A 19,393-nucleotide genomic window follows, 5' to 3' on the forward strand; every position below is an offset into this window, starting at 1 on the left:
GACGCGCAGGTAGAGAAGAAGCGGAGTGACTTTTTTAGCCAATCAGAATGCAGAACACAATGCACCTTGCAAATCCGTGAAGTAGCGAAACCGTGAAAAGTAAACCGTGATATAGCAAGGGATCACTGTATTACATTTTTTTAAGTATTTAACGGATTGTATGCATGGGTAATATTAAAAGATAGCCTTTATAAAATAGCACAATTTTACACTAAAAACTATTATTTAAACATATTTCAAAAAGTGTAAATGTTTTCAATGAATAAACTGAAGTAATACAATTTTTATTTTATTTTTCTAAACACAGGAGTAGCTTTTCCCCATTTATTTTATTAATAGATGTGGCATTGTTCATATCTTAATAAAGTTGAACGGCCTTTTAAATTATACATACATCAAAACCACTTTGTAAAAAGCAGGTTTTTTTCAGCATGAGCCACATGGGCCAGCAGTATTGGCTGCCACACAGGAATTTCTTTACGACACACAACAACTGAAAAATGAAGAAAAAAAACACTAGTCGATCTTTGCAGACTTTAATTAAAAATCAACACATTCGAGATTTATGCAAAACTGTAGAAAATACGTTTATCAAAGTAGTTTGTGTCCTCCTTTTCATGTTTTTCTGGTACATTCAGTACACTTAGTTTAACAGGAATGCCAAATGTACTGAAATCTTACTTTTACCTTCATTCAACATGCCTAACAAAGGAGAGAAACTCATACAATGATTAAATCAACATACATTTCAATGGTTGTGTACAATTTTTTTGCATCCCAAAATACTGCAACTGACTTTGCAATGCCTATTAGACAAAGTGCACTCAAATGCAAATTTTAATTAAATAAATGATTTTACTATATACAGGAATGCTAATGAATAAACAGAAACTGACCATACAATAAACTGTTAGTTAACGACTTGCAGAACCAATTATGATACAACTATTATATATTTTGCTTGTGTAATCAAAGAAATGGACAAAGAAGACTGATTGGAGAGTGGTCATAACAAACGTTGCTGTGTTTTTCATGACAGCAGGCTGTATACCTGATGATAAATCATATAATTGCCTCTGCCGCATTTATTATTTGGTGACATTTTGTGTTTTTAGATGTTTCCTTGACAACCTGTCTATATCACATACTAGACGCAGCTCCTAAATGACCCTCTCCAAAATGGAAAAACAAATAAACACTCAATTACTGTCTTGAATATAAAAAGAAAACAATAACCGAGTTAGCCTTAAGTTTACTTTAATTCCATTTTGAGGCAAGTTTTGCGTCGTCTAATGACAATTGCTAAAAATCTCGTTAAAACATTATCACCCATTTTAAATGTGTTTGCATTATAATCCTAATTTGTTTACAAAAACAGAAATAAGGGTTTTTGTTTGCATATTAGTGTGGGTTGTAATTATGGGCTTTTAGAGTTTGTTGCTAGACCAGCTACAACGTTTAAATATGAATTTATACTAATTTACACTGCGGGGACCACACGTTAAACAATGAACCTCCCGCCAGAATGTTATGTAGTTTAGGTCTTTCTTGAGAAAAGTACATGTTTGTGGTTGAGAGGCGCTCATGAGTGAATAATATGCTTCCCAAAGTCACTTTAAATGATGTGATTGTTGTTGATGTTGTTGTTTTTTTAACACAACTGCCCATTTTGATTTCTGTGGTTGGTTTGGAACACAAACAGCTCAAGTGGCATTTCAAAATGTTGTGCCCCTCATCTCCACTCCAGATTGCTTCTTCTTGCTTCTCTTGTTTTTGCAGTAGAAGAAGAGTCCTGTGGCGGCGCCGCCGACCAGCAGACCGACTACAGCCAGCACAGCAGCGAGCCATGCCTGCACTTTCCCTGAGCAATCTGTCTTGGAGGGATCGTCTGTGCTCAGCGGTGGGACCACCGTGGAGGGACCTGGACCTTTGGTTGTGCTTAAAGTGGGCATACTGTTAAACTTAGTGAAAATGTAAGGATGCTCCTGGAACACAAGGATCCTAGAGTCAGACAAATCATCTCACTGACCCAACAGTTAAGGCAAAGGTTTTCCATCTTCTCACCTCTGTCGGGCACTTAATGTTGCTTCTGTTATTTCGGAAATTGTTGTACGTCTGTTTTTCATCCACTGGCTCCAACTAGAAGAAAAAAAAAACTTGACTGGTAAGGTTTCAATTTTCAGCTGGATAATAAAAGTTCAGCTTTTATTCAGTTGATTTGCCAAACTCACCATGTTGTTCCACACAGCGTTCGCCATGTCAGCTTGTCCTCGTTCACTAAAGTGGAAACAGTCCACAGAGAAGTAGGTGGTATCAGGTTTCCCATCCTGAAAAAAAGAGAGTGACGACAGTTCTCAAGCCAAATGCTCAGGCAAATGTGCCGCTGTGAAATTGGTGGTGCTTACAGCAGTTAGAGGAAGGATGCTGTTTCTGAAAAACGGCTGGACAACCACAGCAAAGTCTTCTCTGCCATCGTACCGACCCCCGTAAACCAGATTTGAAGTCTCGACCTTACAGAGGGAAATGCAAGCGTCCGCATTAACTAGCCTCACAGAGTCTCACTGAAAGTCACAAATGTTAGCCTCACTGGGCACTGACCTGCATCTGTCGATTGGCCCGTTTGACCTCAGACAGCTCTGGGGAATCCTCTCCAGGGTCCAGGAAACAGGGACACACAAACCTGTTGATAAGCAATAAAAATACCCACTTTTGATACAATTTTCCCGCTAAAGGACCAGTAGAAGCAAACATTGAAACTAAAGAGAGTTCACAAAGTCCAGAAAACTAGCCTGGATGATGGATGCATCTGTCCAGTCTAATAATAATCTGAATTTTTTTGTAATCTGCTTTTGACACTGTGATTTTAGTCAACTAAAACCTGATTGGATCATTGCCTACTGTTGTATCAAGTTGCATCCCAATGTGTTCCTCTTAATCTTGCGAAGGTGTTCAATCTCCAAGATTTCCAAGACGTTCACAATCACTCGTGGAACCTGATGTCAGAAAAAACAAGCATAAAAATGGTCATTAGTGTGACCACAGAAAAGCAGGTGTTAAGATTTGAGAATGTAGGAGAAAATGAGAAGGAGTTCAGTATCTGGAAGAGGCGGACATCTCCTCACCTCTTCATACAGCATATCCAAGCTTGTCATCATGTGATGGCTGTAGTTCTTAGGTGAATGGGTCACCTACAGATTGTAGACAGAAAATTCACTGTTTGAATCTACACTAACTGCGAACTTTATGAGGTACATCTTTGAGTTTGGTCCATATTGACACGATTTGTCGGCTGCACATCCATGATGCCATTCTCCCGTTCCACCACATCCCAAAGGTGTTTGAGGTATTTTAGTAACTGTTGTCTTTCCATCAGCTGAAACCATTCTCCTCTGACCTCTGGCATCGACAGGGCAACTTAACCCACAGAACTACAGCTAACTGGATATTTTCTGTTTTTTGAACCATTCTCTGTAAACTCTAGAGATGGTTGTGGGTGAAAATCCCAGTAGACCAGCGTTTCTGGTACCAACAACCATGCCACGTTCAAAGTCACTTCAATCCCCTTTCTCCTCCATTTGGGTGCAGATTGTCTTGACCAAAGTTGCTGTCACGTGATTGGCTGATTTGAAATTTGCGTTAACGAGCAGCTGGGCAGGAGAGTCGGATAAATTGGCTGGTGATTGTGATAATACTTGAATAAACAAGACGTATCAGATCTAATCATAAACTGGTTTTGCTCTACGGTAATTTTGCTTCAAAGCACAAGCTGTGATAGAAGGAGAGGAGGGAAACAGACGTGGGATGAAATGAGTCTGAGTGGATTTCTGCGTTGTTTGTGCCTCTTAAAGAACAACGCCTGTCCCTGTTGCCTGTGCGAGGAGGGAGGGGGGTAGAGTGACAGAATGCTCTCATTGAAAGAAAGCATGTCTGCTCTCATCTCGCTCTGATACAACAAAAACTATCAGGGGGAGGGTGGCTCACAAAGCTTCATTATTCCGCTTCAGCGTGCAGGTCGATTTGAGAAGCGATACCATGAGACAACTGTGGTCGGAGCATCACAAAACACCCCGGGATGTTGAGACATGGTTTTGTGGAGATCCATTCTCTCCAGGGAAGCTCTCTTCTCCTCGCAATGATTTCTTAGAGCGACTCACCCGGTCAGTGCAGTACTGGCACAGGTCATTGCCTCCGATGAAGAGGGTCACAAGCTTCCAGTCATTCTCAAAATCCACACTCTAGTGCCATGAAACGAAAGGCAAAACAATCACAACAAAGAAAGACCATTGTGAAATATTATAATTTGACTAAGCAGGAAGGGCATCAGAAGCTGTCTTTAGATCATACTCACAGGATCAGCCTTCATGGTGTCAATCAGAGTTCTGACCTGCCCTGGGATGCCTCTGATTGCAGTTACATAAAAACAGGTTCATCAGTTTTGAGTTAAAAACATATGTATGTATAAACGTTAGAAGTTTGTATTAAAATGAGAACTTACGAGATTTTAGCCCCAGATATTGCCATGTTAAAGCCCGTCTGTTCTTTTCCAACCCCAAATGACATTCCTTTGATATTAGGATTAAACTTCTTGAGGATATCTGATGAGGAGAAAAGGAAATCAACAACCTCTCTTTAACCCTGCTCCGCCATCTGCTGGCTCTAATGTGCATTGCAGTACATTGACGAAAGGCTTACTAGGTAGAGTTGTGACCGTCTCAAGAGTTTCATCGCCTCCAATGCTGCAAAACAAAATAAGGAATCAATACCACGTTGATAAATGAGAAATACATCTGAGTACATGTATGTGAGACTTCTCACCTCCATGACACCCCTCTGTCCTCGTTCCGTAGCTCTAGAAGGTTCTCTGCTCTGGCTCCAAAACCAGCCTGGAAGTTTTGGCACATTTTTCCCATTTAACATGTAAACTGTAGCACAGAAAAGACTCACAGAAACCAACTGTATTAAAAAACTATATCCAATTATCGGTTTATGACAGGGAAAACATGACGATTCAAAGAAAGCAACTCAAAACTGTGATTCCAAGAGGAGAAAATCCAATTTTTTCTTATTTATTGTAGCTTAAAAAAATTGTTCTGTTCTGGCTTTACTTACCGTTAAGGAGTCTCCCAGAGCACCCACTACCTTGATATCACCTGGCCGTACTTTATGAGCTAACAGAAGATCAACATTACTTTAAACACTTAATTATTTGAATGAACTCCTAGATTTTAGGCAGAAGCTTACCTGAAGTGGGGACAGTGTTAGACGGAGCTGTGTTTTCACAACTGAAGTCGCTGCCCCAGTTCTACAAAATCGCAAAAGTCATTCCATGTATTGCCTTTTTGTTTGCATAATCAGACAGAAACAGGACCTACTGTGACTGGAGCAGACGTAGGTGGAGGTCCTTTATAGGTGTAGTTGCTGTTTATAGCAGTTCGTATGAATGGATTTGTCTGGTTAGAGAGAAGAAATATCCAATGAATACACACAAGCGACCAAAAATGAAATATAGTTTTGTGATGAAATACCTCTGAGGGACATTTCAATTCAATGCCATCAGTGAAATTCTGAGTGAACGTCTTGTCTCCCACTGGCTCTAACTAAAAGATCGCAAATGTGGAGGTTAAAATCAAAAGTGACAGAAAAAAATGACTAACGTTTCCTGGAAAAAAGACAATCTCACCATGTTGTTCCAAAGAGCCTGAGCCATGGCAGTGTGCGCTTTCTGGCTGAGGTGAAAACAGTCAGGGGCAAAGTAAGAGCGATCAGGCCGGCCGTCCTTTTACAAAGGAGGGAAATGATGAAAAGAAAGCTCCAAAGCAATCAGAATATGTATGGAATATGTATTGCTCCTACTGGTAATCTGGGGAGTACAACGTCTCTAAAGAAAGGCTGCAGCACCACAGTGAAGTTCTCATGTGTGTCATAGCGACCGCTGTCAATCAGATCTCTCATGGCGAGCTGAAAAGAAAGCAGTTATTAGAAAATAGACTAAAAAACATTTAAAAGTGAGGATTTATTGAAGAAAATAAAATGACTTTTTACAGATTTACCTTGCAGTCATAAACAAAAAAAAAGGAAATAAAGTTGCTGCTGACATAAAATATATTGATTTAAATCTTAAATTTCAGTGTTGGATACCTGGTAAGCTCTGTTCAACTCATGGATCTGCTGGACTTCAGCTGAACCTTCTCTGGGCTTAACTATGCAGGAACAAATGAAGCTAAACACAAAAAAAGCTGTAAGCGCAAAATATGCAATTTTGTTCCATTTGGTTATTGAAGCATTTTTTGGTTTAGACTCACCCCACAAACCAGGTGGGACAACCCAAAGATGGGTCGGTGTGCAGCTCACGTAAAGGTGGGATGTATAACATCTCCACCAGATTGACAATGGCACGGGGAACCTGAACAAGACATATTGTGTTGTCTTGCAGTAATCAGTAATTATGTTTTTCACACAAAGAGAATAAAAACATACTTCATTGTGTAGAATATCCAGAGCCTGACTGATCCGTGTGACCACATTTCGAGCCGAGTACTGGATCTGTGGGGCAAACATCGTCATTACTCAAACAATCATTCCATGAATGAACTTAACACTGATCTTAGAAAGATACATCTATAATTTCCCAAATATAAAACCTTTCTATTTGCTAGCTTTTAGTCACTTTTCTTCGAAACTCTTCTGTTGAAAATAGAGTAAATGTCAAAGAAAGAGTGCTCACACTGTTGGCGCAGTAGTCACAGATGTCGTTGCCACCAATGAACATAGTGATGACTTTCCAGTCATCGTTGAAATTGATGCGCTGTGAAGAGATGACAGGCACAATGCTGAACTCTTGACTGTGATCAGGACGTGGAAGTTTAAATGCAACAACTCATAAATTTAATATTGCTTTTCATACCGCATCGTTTTTCATTTTCTCCACCAGACTGCGCACCTGAGTCACCATGTCACTGAAAAATGGAACACATGGAAGTGTGTAATAATAAAGCTTCAATTTGTTTACTTTTGCTTGAGAGGTGAATAAGATGTATGAGCAAGACTTACTCGCTCTTTGCTCCGGGCACGGCCACATTAAGAAAGGCATTTGGACTGTCTTTGTTACCAGTCCCAGTAGAATATCCAGTCAGGGCGGGGTTAAACTCCCTCAGGATGTCTGCAAACATCCAAAGACAATGTCACAAAACTACTATAGCACAATTATAAGTAAAGCTGCAAATAACATTTAATATTTGGTCTCAATAAATGGGTTTTGTAAATTGTTTGCGAAAAAATATTCACATCCAAATTTATTTCTTGTATTTTTGGAAAAATTGCTGATTTCTAAAGTGACGATCAGTTAAAATTTTACAAAAAATTTAGTTTTAAATCCCTCCCATACGGAAACATGCATCCATCAACAGAACTGATGACCACTTTGTTTAAATGTTTAGTGCAGGACATATACTGCTTTTTCAAGTTGCTTCAGATAAATAAATATTTCACTGGTTTTAATGTTGGAGACTTTGGCAAAAAAAAGGTAAAAACAATAAAATCTAAATAAGCATTAATTGAAGTATAGATTTTCTCTTACACTTTTTTCTTTCAGTCTTCTGTTCTACCAGGTAAAGGGAGTACTTGATGTAATTAAAAGGATTTTTTTTAAAGACTGCAGATAGCAAGCCTTAACTGTTCTTGCCTAAAAATGGAAAATACATACTGTATGGAATACAAATCCTCCATACATAACTTAAGATTATACGCTAATAAGGTGTATTTTCAAATTATATTAGATGCACATAAAAGCCAAAATTTAAAAACCTTTGTTATCTTCCATGAAATAGTTTCTGCAGAGCAGCAGTAGTTCATTAGAAATTCACAACCCTGCCCCCCTTCCTGTCACCCACAACTGAGAGTTCTCTGTTCACGCACCCCTTACAAGCTCAACCTAACATTCCTGATTCAACAAAAAAGTTGAGCAGTATTGGAGCTATCCAGATGTACAGCTTTGAGGCAGACACCAGCTCAGACGAGGAAATCAAAGACGTTCATGGATCTGTTTGTCTACAAGTGGATGCATCAGAATGGAGCGGCACAGACAGCTTGTGGCCTGCCTAGCTAGTTTTCTACGCCACAATTACAACCTTTTTCAAATGACATTTTTTTTGTCTGTGTCCCAAATAAGAAATGCAATCTAAAGCTGAATTTTCTTCCTAATATATATCCTTCATCATCAAAAATATGCCACAAGAACATTTAAAAAAAACCTGCTTTTTTTCATTGAGGTGAGTTTTTAAAACATGAATTTTTTAGTATTTTACACATTGAAGCTTCTGAATAAAGGGCAGCTCTGTTGGCATTTATAGTTGGCAGAAACAAACCAGGATAATAACTAGGATCTGTGGCACATTAAATCCGCATTTACTTTTTCTGTTTACTATTCAAGAAAACTACTTAAATAGAATTATTTTCGAGGAAAAAAGGCAACCGTACTTGGCAGAGTTGTCACTGTGGTCAGGTTTTCATCACCACCAATGCTGAAAATGATAACAGTTTAGTGTTACATGAGCTTTGCAAACAAAATATGAACTTCTGCAGGAATCTTGAGCAGGCTTACCTCCATGACAGCCCTCTGTACTCAGTAAGCAGAAGGAGAATGTTGTCTGTTTTTGCACCCACACCATTGGCTGCCTTTGGAAACACCAAACGTGGAAAAACACCTCAATGAAAACATGTGATGTCTGACGTAAAAGGAGAAAAGTAGTGGGAGCTAACACTTACAGTCAGAGAGTCACCAACAGTGGCAACCACCTTAATGTCCCCAGGCCTGAGCTCGTGAACTGAGCCGAAGGAGGAAAGAGTATGTTAAACTTAACCATAAAGAATACATATACACTAGTGCTTATTTACCTGAGGTGGGCGTCGTAGGGGATGGATTTCGATTAACACAGGTTAAGTCAGAACCCAAATTCTGGAAACACAGGTTTACTCCAGTTTTGCATAAATTCTACTGTTTGCTGTTGAAATGTTGCTAAAATCTCTTACGTTTGCCCATGGTGAGGCATCTCTGAGAGTCACAGTGGGGGAGTTGATCTGGGTTCGCAGAAAAGGCCGCTCCTGCATTCACAGCATTTATAACGAATGGGTTGACAGTGAATTAAATTTTTTGCGCACAGTTGCTGCGCCTCACCTCTGTGGGACAAGGAATGTCCAGGGCCTGGGCCGGGTTTGTTGAGGGCTGGAGCTGGAAGGGTTAATTACAATACTGTGAAGTCATTCCTTGGACAGCTTTAACAGCAATAATTACACATTTATGTTCTTCATGTGTCACCAAATAAAGGAAATGAACTGCAGTAAATCATGTCATCAATAAATTATGGTTAATCTTTAAATCTCTTATCTAATCTGTGGTGAGACAAACGTCAACATGTGATTTCAGTCTTGATTTGAGTTTAGAGTTTAGCCAAGGCTGGTCTGTTCTTGACAGAGATTATATAATGTAAAAAAAGAAAAAGAAAAACTCACCAAATTTGTCCATAGCTGAAGAGCTAATTCCGTCTGCACAGCCTGTGCGTTTTCCTTAAAGAAAGACTTGAATTGTGACACTTTAACTTGTATTATTGTTGCTTGTATTGTAGTTTGTAACTTACAGCAGGTGATTGGGATTCAAGGATGACTGGAGAGGACTGCATCACAACTGCAAAGTCACCCTTTCTGCTTTGCCATCTTGGATTTTCTAAGAGCTGATGTAAAGAATCCTGGGAGACAGAAAAAGTTGTGTTCAACTTTTGTGAAGGAAAACGTTTAGCCGACCCCACTGAGCTGCGTTTCACCTGCAGTGCTTGCAGAACGGTTGCTCTCTGAAGACGCTGGTTCATGCCATCCTCTCCCATACATTTACACCTAATACAGAAAACAACAGTGTCATTTAACATTATAAAAAGAGTTCTATGCATGAGTGAAGTTACAAAAACACTCACTTATCCTGATCTGGAGATCCACTCCAGACTCCCACACGTATCAGGGTGCGATGCAACTGTGAGCACATGCCCATCACATTTTATGCTTTTCTTTTGCTTTATGGGAAAATGAAGCTTAGCTGTAAATTTGTTACCTTTTCCTGCAATATCAGCAGAGCGGCTTCCACTTCCTGAACCGAACTTTTAATATCTTCGGCAACCTGAAGTGCAACACAACAACAGTTGTACAAAAAGAGTCCCAACAAGCATGTTTGACTTTGGAATTTAAAGTGACCCCTTACCTGTGGTGAACAGGTACAGATCACATCTGCCGGAACAAACAGCAGGACAACCTTCCAGTCTGTTTCCTGAGGGAACACAAATGTATTGTTTTACATTGTAAGGGATTGAATTTATTAGTTATGATGGTTTTCAATGGCTAAATGTGAGCTTTAAATGTAAAAATACACAAACTAAAGTTTTCCCACCTGATGGGCAATAGATAGTGCCAGATCCTGAGCTTCTTTTGATAATTTCCTGTAACATTTCCAGTCATCAGAAGGAGTTTTTCTTCTCATGCATGTGTTTGTTTGTGTCTCACCTGGGCTGCAGTGAGGTCTGATGCACATGCTCAGTGGTCACGTCAGGATTCAACATGGAAAGCAGCTCTGTTCAAGCAATAAGATAATAGTTGAGGAGACACAATCCTTTTGAACACAATGACACGGCAAATTATCTGCCTCCTGAGATTACTGCGTCTGCCTAAAGGGATCCATTAATGTTGTCACTTGTGCCTACTGTTATGCCACTTGAAGGTCAGTGCCTGAGTTTATAGCCTGCTATCTTATCTACATTAACAGACGCAAAAAAAGACTTGTTTGATGGATTGGAAAGTATTTCTTCAAAGTCTGATTACCGCTTGGGATTCTGTTTGCAGCTGTGCTTTTTTTTCAACCTCAAATGTGCTTTCAAAGAAAAAATCGAAGGAGCTTCTGAAAGTGTCAGGATGACATTATTTTTATTTGACCCACAACCAACATCAAGTCTGATTTAATTTATGCAACAGTCGTTCGAGTCAAACGTTTATCCCTGTTCAAGGTTGAATTATTTTCTTGCCAAGTGTATTGAGACTCTTAGGACATTAAACGATTCTTAGAGAGGTTAAGGTCTATTGCATTATCAGACTGACTACTCCTGGCATTATTGAAATCATAGCATTCCCCTCAAGGCTGGAAAATCTCTTGATGGAAAACATTGATGGTTTTGTAACTCACTCCTGCACTTTTCTAACGAGAATTATCTTCAATATTTGATAAATATATAATCTAGACTTCAAAGGAGAGAACTTTATTTTGGTTGGAAAACACTTATCTGGAAGAACAAGGATGCCTTTATTATACAGCAGGTAAAGTCAATCAGATCACAGTTACAGAATGGAAAGTGATTGATAAGAAAGACATTTATTATTTTATGCAGTTGTGCAACAAAACTTAAGATCATTTTCAAGCACAAGTGAAAGTGTTTTTTTTTTTTTTTACGAAAAAAGATTCAGTATCAAAAAAGATTTGACATTTTGAAAGCTTCAGCTTACCTGTCAATCTATTGAGAACTCTGGAAGCTTCTTTTCTAATAAAGATAGATTTGCAAACAAAATCAAAGAAAGTATAATTGTAATCTGAAATGCCGCAACAAGTGAGGCGTGCTTTGCTTGGAACTTGCTGTTTGTTCACCTTTGTGAGGCGGGTATTCCCAGCACGTGAAGCGCTGTGACATCGGCAGGAGTCAGAGAATGAACTGATTATGAAAAACAAAATAAATTTTAGTGTCGGGACGGTTTTTGACACACCAGCCAGCAGTTAAAGGCCTGATCCTTTAACTGAACAAAACTAAGAATCATTGTTACAAATCCTTATTCGATTAATTACCAGATGTGGGTCCAGATGAGGAGACCGGGGTTGGTGAACAGAGTGCAGGAATATAGCTTTGAATATTCTGTCAGTAACAAAGCATCAGAGCAGGAGATGTAAAGACTTTTATTTTTAAATAGACAAATAAAAACATGCATGTCACTTAAATCCTTCGGTACCTTTTCAGATTTTTCCATCACCTCAGCTCCATGGGAACCTGTATGACAAAAAAGGTTCATAAAGACTATTTGCATACATTTCTGGGTTCAGCTGAAAAATGTTTCTAAAGTGATTTCAAAGCCATCGGGAAGCTCATCATTTGGGTACTATTAAGATATCAAATATATTCTTTTCGCTTGTATTATGCAACATCTCTCAGTCTTTGCTGCAATCAGTAGTGGATCCATCCGTCTGTTTGGACAAGAAAATTCCTTGAAAAGTTATTTCTGACCCATTAAGGACATCATAAACTGCACACAAGCAAAAAGGAGGAAACCATAAAGGATTAATGCCTTGCAATCTACATTTTAACTATTCAAACAGTGTCAGCATGATTTTATAACAATACCTTAAAAAAATGCATTGTTTTGTTGTCTGTAATACCTGTCAATGTGGCTCCAAAGACGGCTGCCAGAATCAGGAGCGAGGAGGAAGTCATGATGCTGCCAGAGTGCTTCTCACACTGAGAGGCTGCTGGCTCTTCGCATCTTTTTTTACCTGTAAGCTTTAGCAGATGACAGGCAGGAGGCATTCTGCGGTTGTAAAAGTATACTGCTGCTGTGACGGGCGTGGGGTGAGGAAAGAGCCCCAAAAGGGCAAAGTTTTATCCTGTGGATAATAAATAACCATTCCTCTTTGTTTTCCAGCTATTTTCATCTGATAATTCCCAAAAAGTAATAAAGTTATACAATCTCATCTGATATCTCCACTGTTGTAGATTTCAAAAATGAACATGTTCCGCATAGTAACAAAGTGGTGCTAAAAATCGAATAATAATGTTTATTTTTTAACTCACTGATGGATGAGACAGAAAACTGAAAGATATTGTCATCTAAAACAAAAGACTAAATGAGTTTTTGTTTAATTCAAGCATAGATTACAATGAAATTTACCAGATGTGTGACCATTGATCAGCTCAATCACCCAGCTGCAGAATGGACCAAAGCCCTAATGCAAATTTGACATTTATAACAAAAAAAGAAGGAAAATGTCAACATTTCAATCAAATATATCACTTGTTTTGCATTTTTCATGAAGGCTATTCTTAAATGTTTTTCAAAACTTTGAAAACGAAACACCCTTTGTCACTTCAGTCTTATGTAAGTGGTTTTATTAATCGACAGATAAAGTTTATACCTTGATGTTGCAAGTGTTTCTTCACACTTACACAATCAAACTCTGTCAACAAAACATTCAGGTACACTTTTTGGGATATTTTGCGATATGATTAAATTGAAAAATACTTTATGACAGTGTCCTTACAGGACGTTTGCTGATAGCACAAACCTTGGAGTTAAGGAAGGGTGAAAGATACAGTATCTTGATCGTGTGGAGATATCAGATTTCCATCAAGCAGCAAAAAGAATGATCTGCCATTAAATGTTGACTCAAAACAATATAACATGATGTTCCTGCCAGATGAGTGTGTGCTGCATATTTTTGGATAACTCTGTGATCAGTGGTAATCTCACGCAGCTTCATTTTTCCTGTAATCTATGTTTTTTTTCCATGTTTTTCCCTGTCCTTGTCTCTGTTACAGAGGACTTTGGACCAACTGCATGTGTTATGCAATTATTAACAATTAATCCATAGCACGTTTTGTTTCTTTTTGTGCATTTTATTTCAAAATATCCAAACTTTTCAGTCATGTTTTTGGTTTTCCAGGTTTATTATCTATCCCTAAAACTTCTTTTACCTAATTTAAATTCATTTATTTTACCTGAACTATTTTAGAGGAGCTTCTTTTTTGCTTGTTTGCAAATTTAGCCAATTAAAATTCATTTTTAATTAATAAATCAGCTGATCTACAAGAACAGAGACAACTAACTGGTCAGTGTTGCAAAAAAAACTTTTTATTTAAATAAAATAGCAAATATATATTTTTTCAGATGTGCCGATTTAAAAATATTCATGTATCCATAGAGGAATTTCTGATAAATTTAGCTGAAAATAGATAGTAGAAAATAGATAATATTAAGAAAGCTTGGCTTCTTGGGTGCAATTATTTAAAATAAATTTTGTTGAAAAGTCTTTTGAACAATTTATGTCGTAGGTGAGTTTTCTAATTTGATTTTTTAACTATAATATTTTGACCTTTTGTGGTCTGTTCAGTTACAGCAGCCCTGATATATAAACTGTGAGCCCCAGGATCTCAATATAAATTACTAATTGAAATGTTTTAATTAATTGTATTAGTGTCTAGTTTTAAATTTTCTTACTAAATTTATCTTAATTAGAAATTAAAACGCTTTTAGTGCGATATTAAAATAAATTTTTCACTAAGTGTTCTTTAATTTCTAAGAAAAAATGAACTTTCACTGTGTTTTTGTTCGTGTCTCTCTCTCTTTCTCTCTCTCTGCTGCCCTCTGTTGGTGATTGGCGGAAGTACCGATGCAGGGTCTGCTACGTCACAACCGGATGTTGATACTGTCTCAGAGCAGCGCAGTAACAGCTGAAAAAGAAAAACAAAGCAACGACGACGACCACGAAAGAAACAACAGGTTTATGCCTAAAATCGTCTTCATTTATCAGTGACATTATTCCTGAGCCAAACATTCGGCTCCCCACAAAGTTATTCAAAGAGGTGAGGAAGGTTTTCTGATCAAAATGTTCTCTTTGTCGTTGTTTTCCTGTCGTCGTTGTTAGCTAGCTAGTATGTCGTTGGGTTGTTGTTTTCAGACTTTCTGATTGACTTAATTCTACGATCGCTTCATGCCTGATAACAGTGAAAAGCAGTTCACGTGGCACCATTAGGTTTGCTAACAAAAACAAATCTTTTATTATTATTATTATTATTATTTTTTTTACCAAATTGGGTTTTTAACAACATCCATGTATTTAAAAAATTAATAAATATATTATTTCATTTGGATTGTACTTCTTTGTCTAATCTAACACTGATTTTTAATGCGTTAGTTTAGTTATGTATGAAGGTATAAACTATATTCTAGTTTATATGTCATTAGACTGACAATTCTTGTTTTTCTTTTTTTTTTTTTAAACCTTTCAGATAGTGGTGGTAATTCCCAGCAACACAACGATGGGACGCATCTTTCTGGACCACATTGGTGGAACGCGTCTCTTTTCTTGTGCCAACTGTGACACCATCCTGACAAATAGATCTGAACTGATCTCCACACGATTCACTGGAGCCACAGGCAGAGCCTTTCTCTTTAATAAGGTACAAACCAATAAGTACTTCACCTTAAAGTCCCACTCCGATCATCTTTTGAGTTATCATAAAAGCGTTACCAGTGGTCTTTTAATTGTGATTATACAGTCTTTAGGTAAAATAATAATAAATAAAAAACTGTAATTTTCTAGGAAATAGTTTAGAAATAGTTTCATGCTCTCCTGCTAACTTACAGCCCCTCACAACCCCAACCAAAAATAGTGAGCAATTTTGCAGCTTTCCTGCTGTACAGTTTTGAGTCCGATATCAACTTGGATGAGGAAAAGAAAGACGTTATAATGTTCATGGGTTGTGCAAAAGACTCAGAGAGCAAAGTAAAGAGAAGAAGTCAAGACTGCAGCAAAATAAAACAACTCACGAATAAGCGATTCTGGGACTCCAACAGTGCTGGACAGCGCTTTATTGAAATGTCCATCAACCTTATATACATGTTTAGAACACCAAAAAGCCTCAATTTCACAGAAGTGGGTCTTTAAGGTCCCACAATATTCAGTATTTTGTTGTATGTCTTATAATTCGAGTCCTTTTTTGATGAATATGTGGACTTCATAGGTGGTGAACCTCCAGTATAGCGAGGTCCAGGACAGAGTGATGCTAACCGGCAGGCACATGGTGAGGGACGTCAGCTGCAAGAACTGCAACAGCAAGCTTGGCTGGATCTATGAGTTTGCCACCGAAGACAGCCAGCGGTACAAAGAGGGACGGGTCATCCTGGAGAGGGCGTTGGTTAGAGAGAGTGAGGGTTTCGAGGAGCATGTCCCCTCAGACAACTCTTGAGTTGTGGATTCTACCGCGCCTTCTTACCCTTACTCCTTTATACCCTTTGGCTTGGCCTGTGCCCTGCATATCACCACCTGCAGACTGACGTGTTCAGATTAACCCCCACAGACCTCTGACATATGAACTTAGACGGCCGCTGATTAAAAGAAAGGTTTGTTGGGTCTGCCCTCAAAGTTCTTTCCCAGTTTGTCACAGAGCAATTCTTTAATGCATTGCTAAGAAGTTCCACCTTTGCTAAAATTTATATGCACCCCCCACTGAGAGAATTCATTACGGCACAAAGCCCAGAGCACACATGATCAAACATGGATAGAGCTTTACAGATTTTATGGCTATGGTTGTTTTTTGTTTTTTTTAAAATGAATGAAAAAGCAACCACAATTACAAAACACAAGTGAAATTGGTCAGTTGTACACACTGCTTTTGTGGTATTTGTTCCTGTGCTGTAGATTTAGTCTTAGATTGTGTCACTGGTTAGCACTGAATGCATTGAAAGCATCACAGTAGGTGTTAATGCTGTTTTGATTACTTTCGTTTTAGCCTGTAGTGTAATGGATGTAGTTCAAATTCCCTCATGTAGTTGAAACCATGAGAACGGCACAGAGTGATGTCATACTTAATCATCCTGTACGATAATGAATCCCTTTCTGTAATTTTCTTTGATCCACATTTTGAAATGTACACAAAGTGGCTTAACTCGTCGCTACTGTTTGTGTTGTGGACAGTTGAATTCATTTGTACGTCATTCCCATCACTTTTGTGTGTGTGTGTGTGTGTGTATGTCTGCGCAAATGACATCTCCAGTGACTTGTGTCTTTTTGGACACTGAATGTGTTTGAAATGTGGTGGAGATCTACTGCTTCACAAAAGGATGGGATTCGTTTAAAAGTAGCTCCAAATTCTGACGAAATGAAACTTTTGGCATGGTGACCAGCGCTCTTTATATGATCCAAGGTTTATGGCATATCATGTCATGCCATGACACGTTTCTCAGAACACAAAGCTTTAAAGGGGTCTCTATTAAATGGCATAAGTAAAGTCTTCATCTTTGAATTAGACCAGACCCTTTATTTTTTATTTAAAATTGTACAGGGGAAAATAACAGATTTTTCTAGAGATTTTTTCATGACTATTCAAGTCCCTTTGGAGTGAGGTTGTTGTGTAGTTTTGTTTCCTTGTTTCCTTGCTATGACGTGTAAAAGCCTGCAGGAGTTGGAGGACAACGTGAGCTGTCATTTCCAGGACACTGACACATTCTAAGGTCAGTGAGTGATGGATGTCCTTTTTGTTGTTATTGCATTTTATTTAGTCAGTTTAAAAAAAATTATCTTACATATTTTCGTGTGTTATGTTTCAATTGAATATTCTCATGACTTTAAAGTTGATTGTTTTCATCTATGAATATTGCTGCATTTTCTCGGTAGTGATTTATAAATTACAAAAAAGAAAAGAAAAAAATGCCTTGATTCTAATTTTTACAGTATGTATGTGTCCCTTTGGTATTCATAGTGCATTTAATCATTTTTGTCTCATTAAGATAAGATAAGATATTCCTTTATTAGTCCCACGATGGGGAAATTTCCTTGCTGCGGCAGCAGTACAGGAACAGAGAGCAATGTATAAAAGAAACAAAACTATGGAGTCAGTATAAACACATATATACACAATATACACACATACATTTCCAAAAAATTGCACAGGATGACCATATAAGCAGTTATTGCATTACTTATTTCATTACTTATCAGGATATAAGCAATGGAATAAGTAATTATAAGTAAGATTATAAGTAATAATATAAGTATAAGGATATGGATTTACAGACTGATCTGGGGAAAAGCGAGAAAATAAGTAACAAAAAGAATTTAGAAACTGGGACGGTAAAGACATCATCAAAGCCTTTTATTCGGCTGACTGGTGGAGGGAATCACAAGGACCAAATGACCTAAAACAAATGACGGGGACAAAACAAAGTTTGGCAATGTCTGATCAATTCTCAGGCTTTTCAGATATTCATGAAAGTTGGCTGTTAGTAGAAAAACCACTAGTGACCTGTAGGTGGCAGCAGAACACCGTCCCACCCTTGGCTGGTGATGTACAATCTTCTCCAATAACCCTTGTGCGATCCTAGGCACTTTAACATTGGGAGTGGGGTCATCTAGACCCCACAAGACAGAGCCTTTTTTTTCAGTGATTTGTAATCTTCATTGGTGTCCATGGATTACATGACATCTTTCAAACCTTTATCCACCTTTGTCATGGTAGGGAGAACATGTCAATGGTCATCTTGACCCTATGGGATAGCACAAGGGATATTGAATCCTCTTGGAAAAATATGTGACTCCATTCATTTTATATTCACTCCGTTAAAAATAAAACACACATAAAAGTCTAATCTTTGAGATTTACTCTGCTTTTTTAAAGAATTCATCAAATATTGCAAGACGTAAGTGTGCCAGATTAAAAAAGCACTCCCACTTTCACGCAACACCCAGTGAATCATCCGTAATGATTAGGTTTGACTGCATCTGATTTATAAATAGGAAGTGATGACTTACTCCTAATCCACCCACCAGCGCTGCGGTGCTGCCGTGGATCTATTTTTAGCCCAGATGCTGCTGGAAGACGTCTTGGTTGGTGTGATCGAGGGCCTGTGTCACACTGGAAGAATCAACAATAGGCATGCTTTCCTGCAGCCCCCCCACCCAGGAGATGCCTCAACTTGATATAGACTTGCTCCAATCAAGCATTAAGGTTGTCACAACAAACAACTCCTTTCAAGGTTCCTTTTTTGTGGGAATACTTTTCATTTTTTTAAAGGTCTACTGCAATTAAAATTCCACGCATGACTAGAGACAGAAAGGAGGTTCTTCTCTGGAAACCTCACCTTGATACTTTATTATTCATCACCGCCTTTCTTGGCTTTTGTCCTCAGATGACCTCAGGATTGTCTTTGTTGCAAAAAAGAAAAAAATCCCATCAAGCCAAATAGGAGTAATTAACCCGCTTTGTTGATCCTGTTTGCCTGCAGTGGGCGGGAGTGACTCAAATCTAGGCGTGACTGTCTTATGGAGTTGTTTGTTCACACAATTACCTGCTCAAAATAATTTCCGGCATCAGGATTCCCACAGGATAAATCAATGAAACAGCAGAGTCGTTATGACATGACGAACTCGTGTGTCTGAAAGGTTGCTGGAGCCCGTACGTCATCTCTGAAGTGATATTCACATCTAGCATAAGAGCTGTAAAAAGAAAGGCGGGTGTGGCTGGGAAAAAAAGAAATTGAACCCCCAATTATTTCATGATTCACCAGCCTTACAGCTATTTTAGTCACGCCTCCCTCCTCCTCCATT

General features: G+C 38.3%; 2 protein-coding genes across 2 annotated transcripts; one reads left to right on the forward strand and one right to left on the reverse strand.

Annotated features, from left to right (window-relative positions):
- Positions 1 to 520: 520 nt before the first annotated feature.
- plb1 (phospholipase B1) lies at positions 521 to 12,638 on the reverse strand. Its single transcript, XM_004082484.4, has 43 exons — positions 12,452 to 12,638; positions 12,028 to 12,065; positions 11,867 to 11,933; positions 11,672 to 11,735; positions 11,533 to 11,567; positions 10,543 to 10,609; positions 10,430 to 10,478; positions 10,244 to 10,309; positions 10,097 to 10,162; positions 9,963 to 10,018; positions 9,816 to 9,885; positions 9,633 to 9,740; positions 9,508 to 9,561; positions 9,173 to 9,226; positions 9,028 to 9,099; positions 8,893 to 8,953; positions 8,764 to 8,822; positions 8,600 to 8,673; positions 8,476 to 8,519; positions 7,051 to 7,159; positions 6,905 to 6,956; positions 6,725 to 6,805; positions 6,478 to 6,543; positions 6,303 to 6,403; positions 6,139 to 6,220; positions 5,854 to 5,958; positions 5,681 to 5,776; positions 5,526 to 5,597; positions 5,373 to 5,450; positions 5,242 to 5,302; positions 5,110 to 5,168; positions 4,816 to 4,883; positions 4,693 to 4,736; positions 4,496 to 4,595; positions 4,349 to 4,400; positions 4,155 to 4,235; positions 3,123 to 3,188; positions 2,899 to 2,993; positions 2,599 to 2,680; positions 2,406 to 2,510; positions 2,232 to 2,327; positions 2,065 to 2,139; positions 521 to 1,985 (listed from the first exon to the last, which is right to left on the reverse strand). The coding sequence occupies exons 1-43, from the start codon at positions 12,597 to 12,599 to the stop codon at positions 1,716 to 1,718; spliced, it is 3,348 nt and encodes a 1,115-aa protein (XP_004082532.3). The 5' UTR covers positions 12,600 to 12,638; the 3' UTR covers positions 521 to 1,715.
- Positions 12,639 to 14,643: 2,005 nt separating this feature from the next.
- Positions 14,644 to 16,134, forward strand: ypel5 (yippee-like 5). The gene is made up of 3 exons (NM_001201527.1): positions 14,644 to 14,651; positions 15,078 to 15,248; positions 15,813 to 16,134. The coding sequence occupies exons 2-3, from the start codon at positions 15,108 to 15,110 to the stop codon at positions 16,035 to 16,037; spliced, it is 366 nt and encodes a 121-aa protein (NP_001188456.1). The 5' UTR covers positions 14,644 to 14,651; positions 15,078 to 15,107; the 3' UTR covers positions 16,038 to 16,134.
- The last annotated feature ends 3,259 nt before the right edge of the window (positions 16,135 to 19,393 follow it).

The sequence above is a fragment of the Oryzias latipes genome, chromosome 22, assembly GCF_053564925.1.
Source record: "Oryzias latipes strain Hd-rR chromosome 22, Olatipes_Hd-rR_3.1".
Taxonomy (NCBI): Eukaryota; Metazoa; Chordata; class Actinopteri; order Beloniformes; family Adrianichthyidae; genus Oryzias; species Oryzias latipes.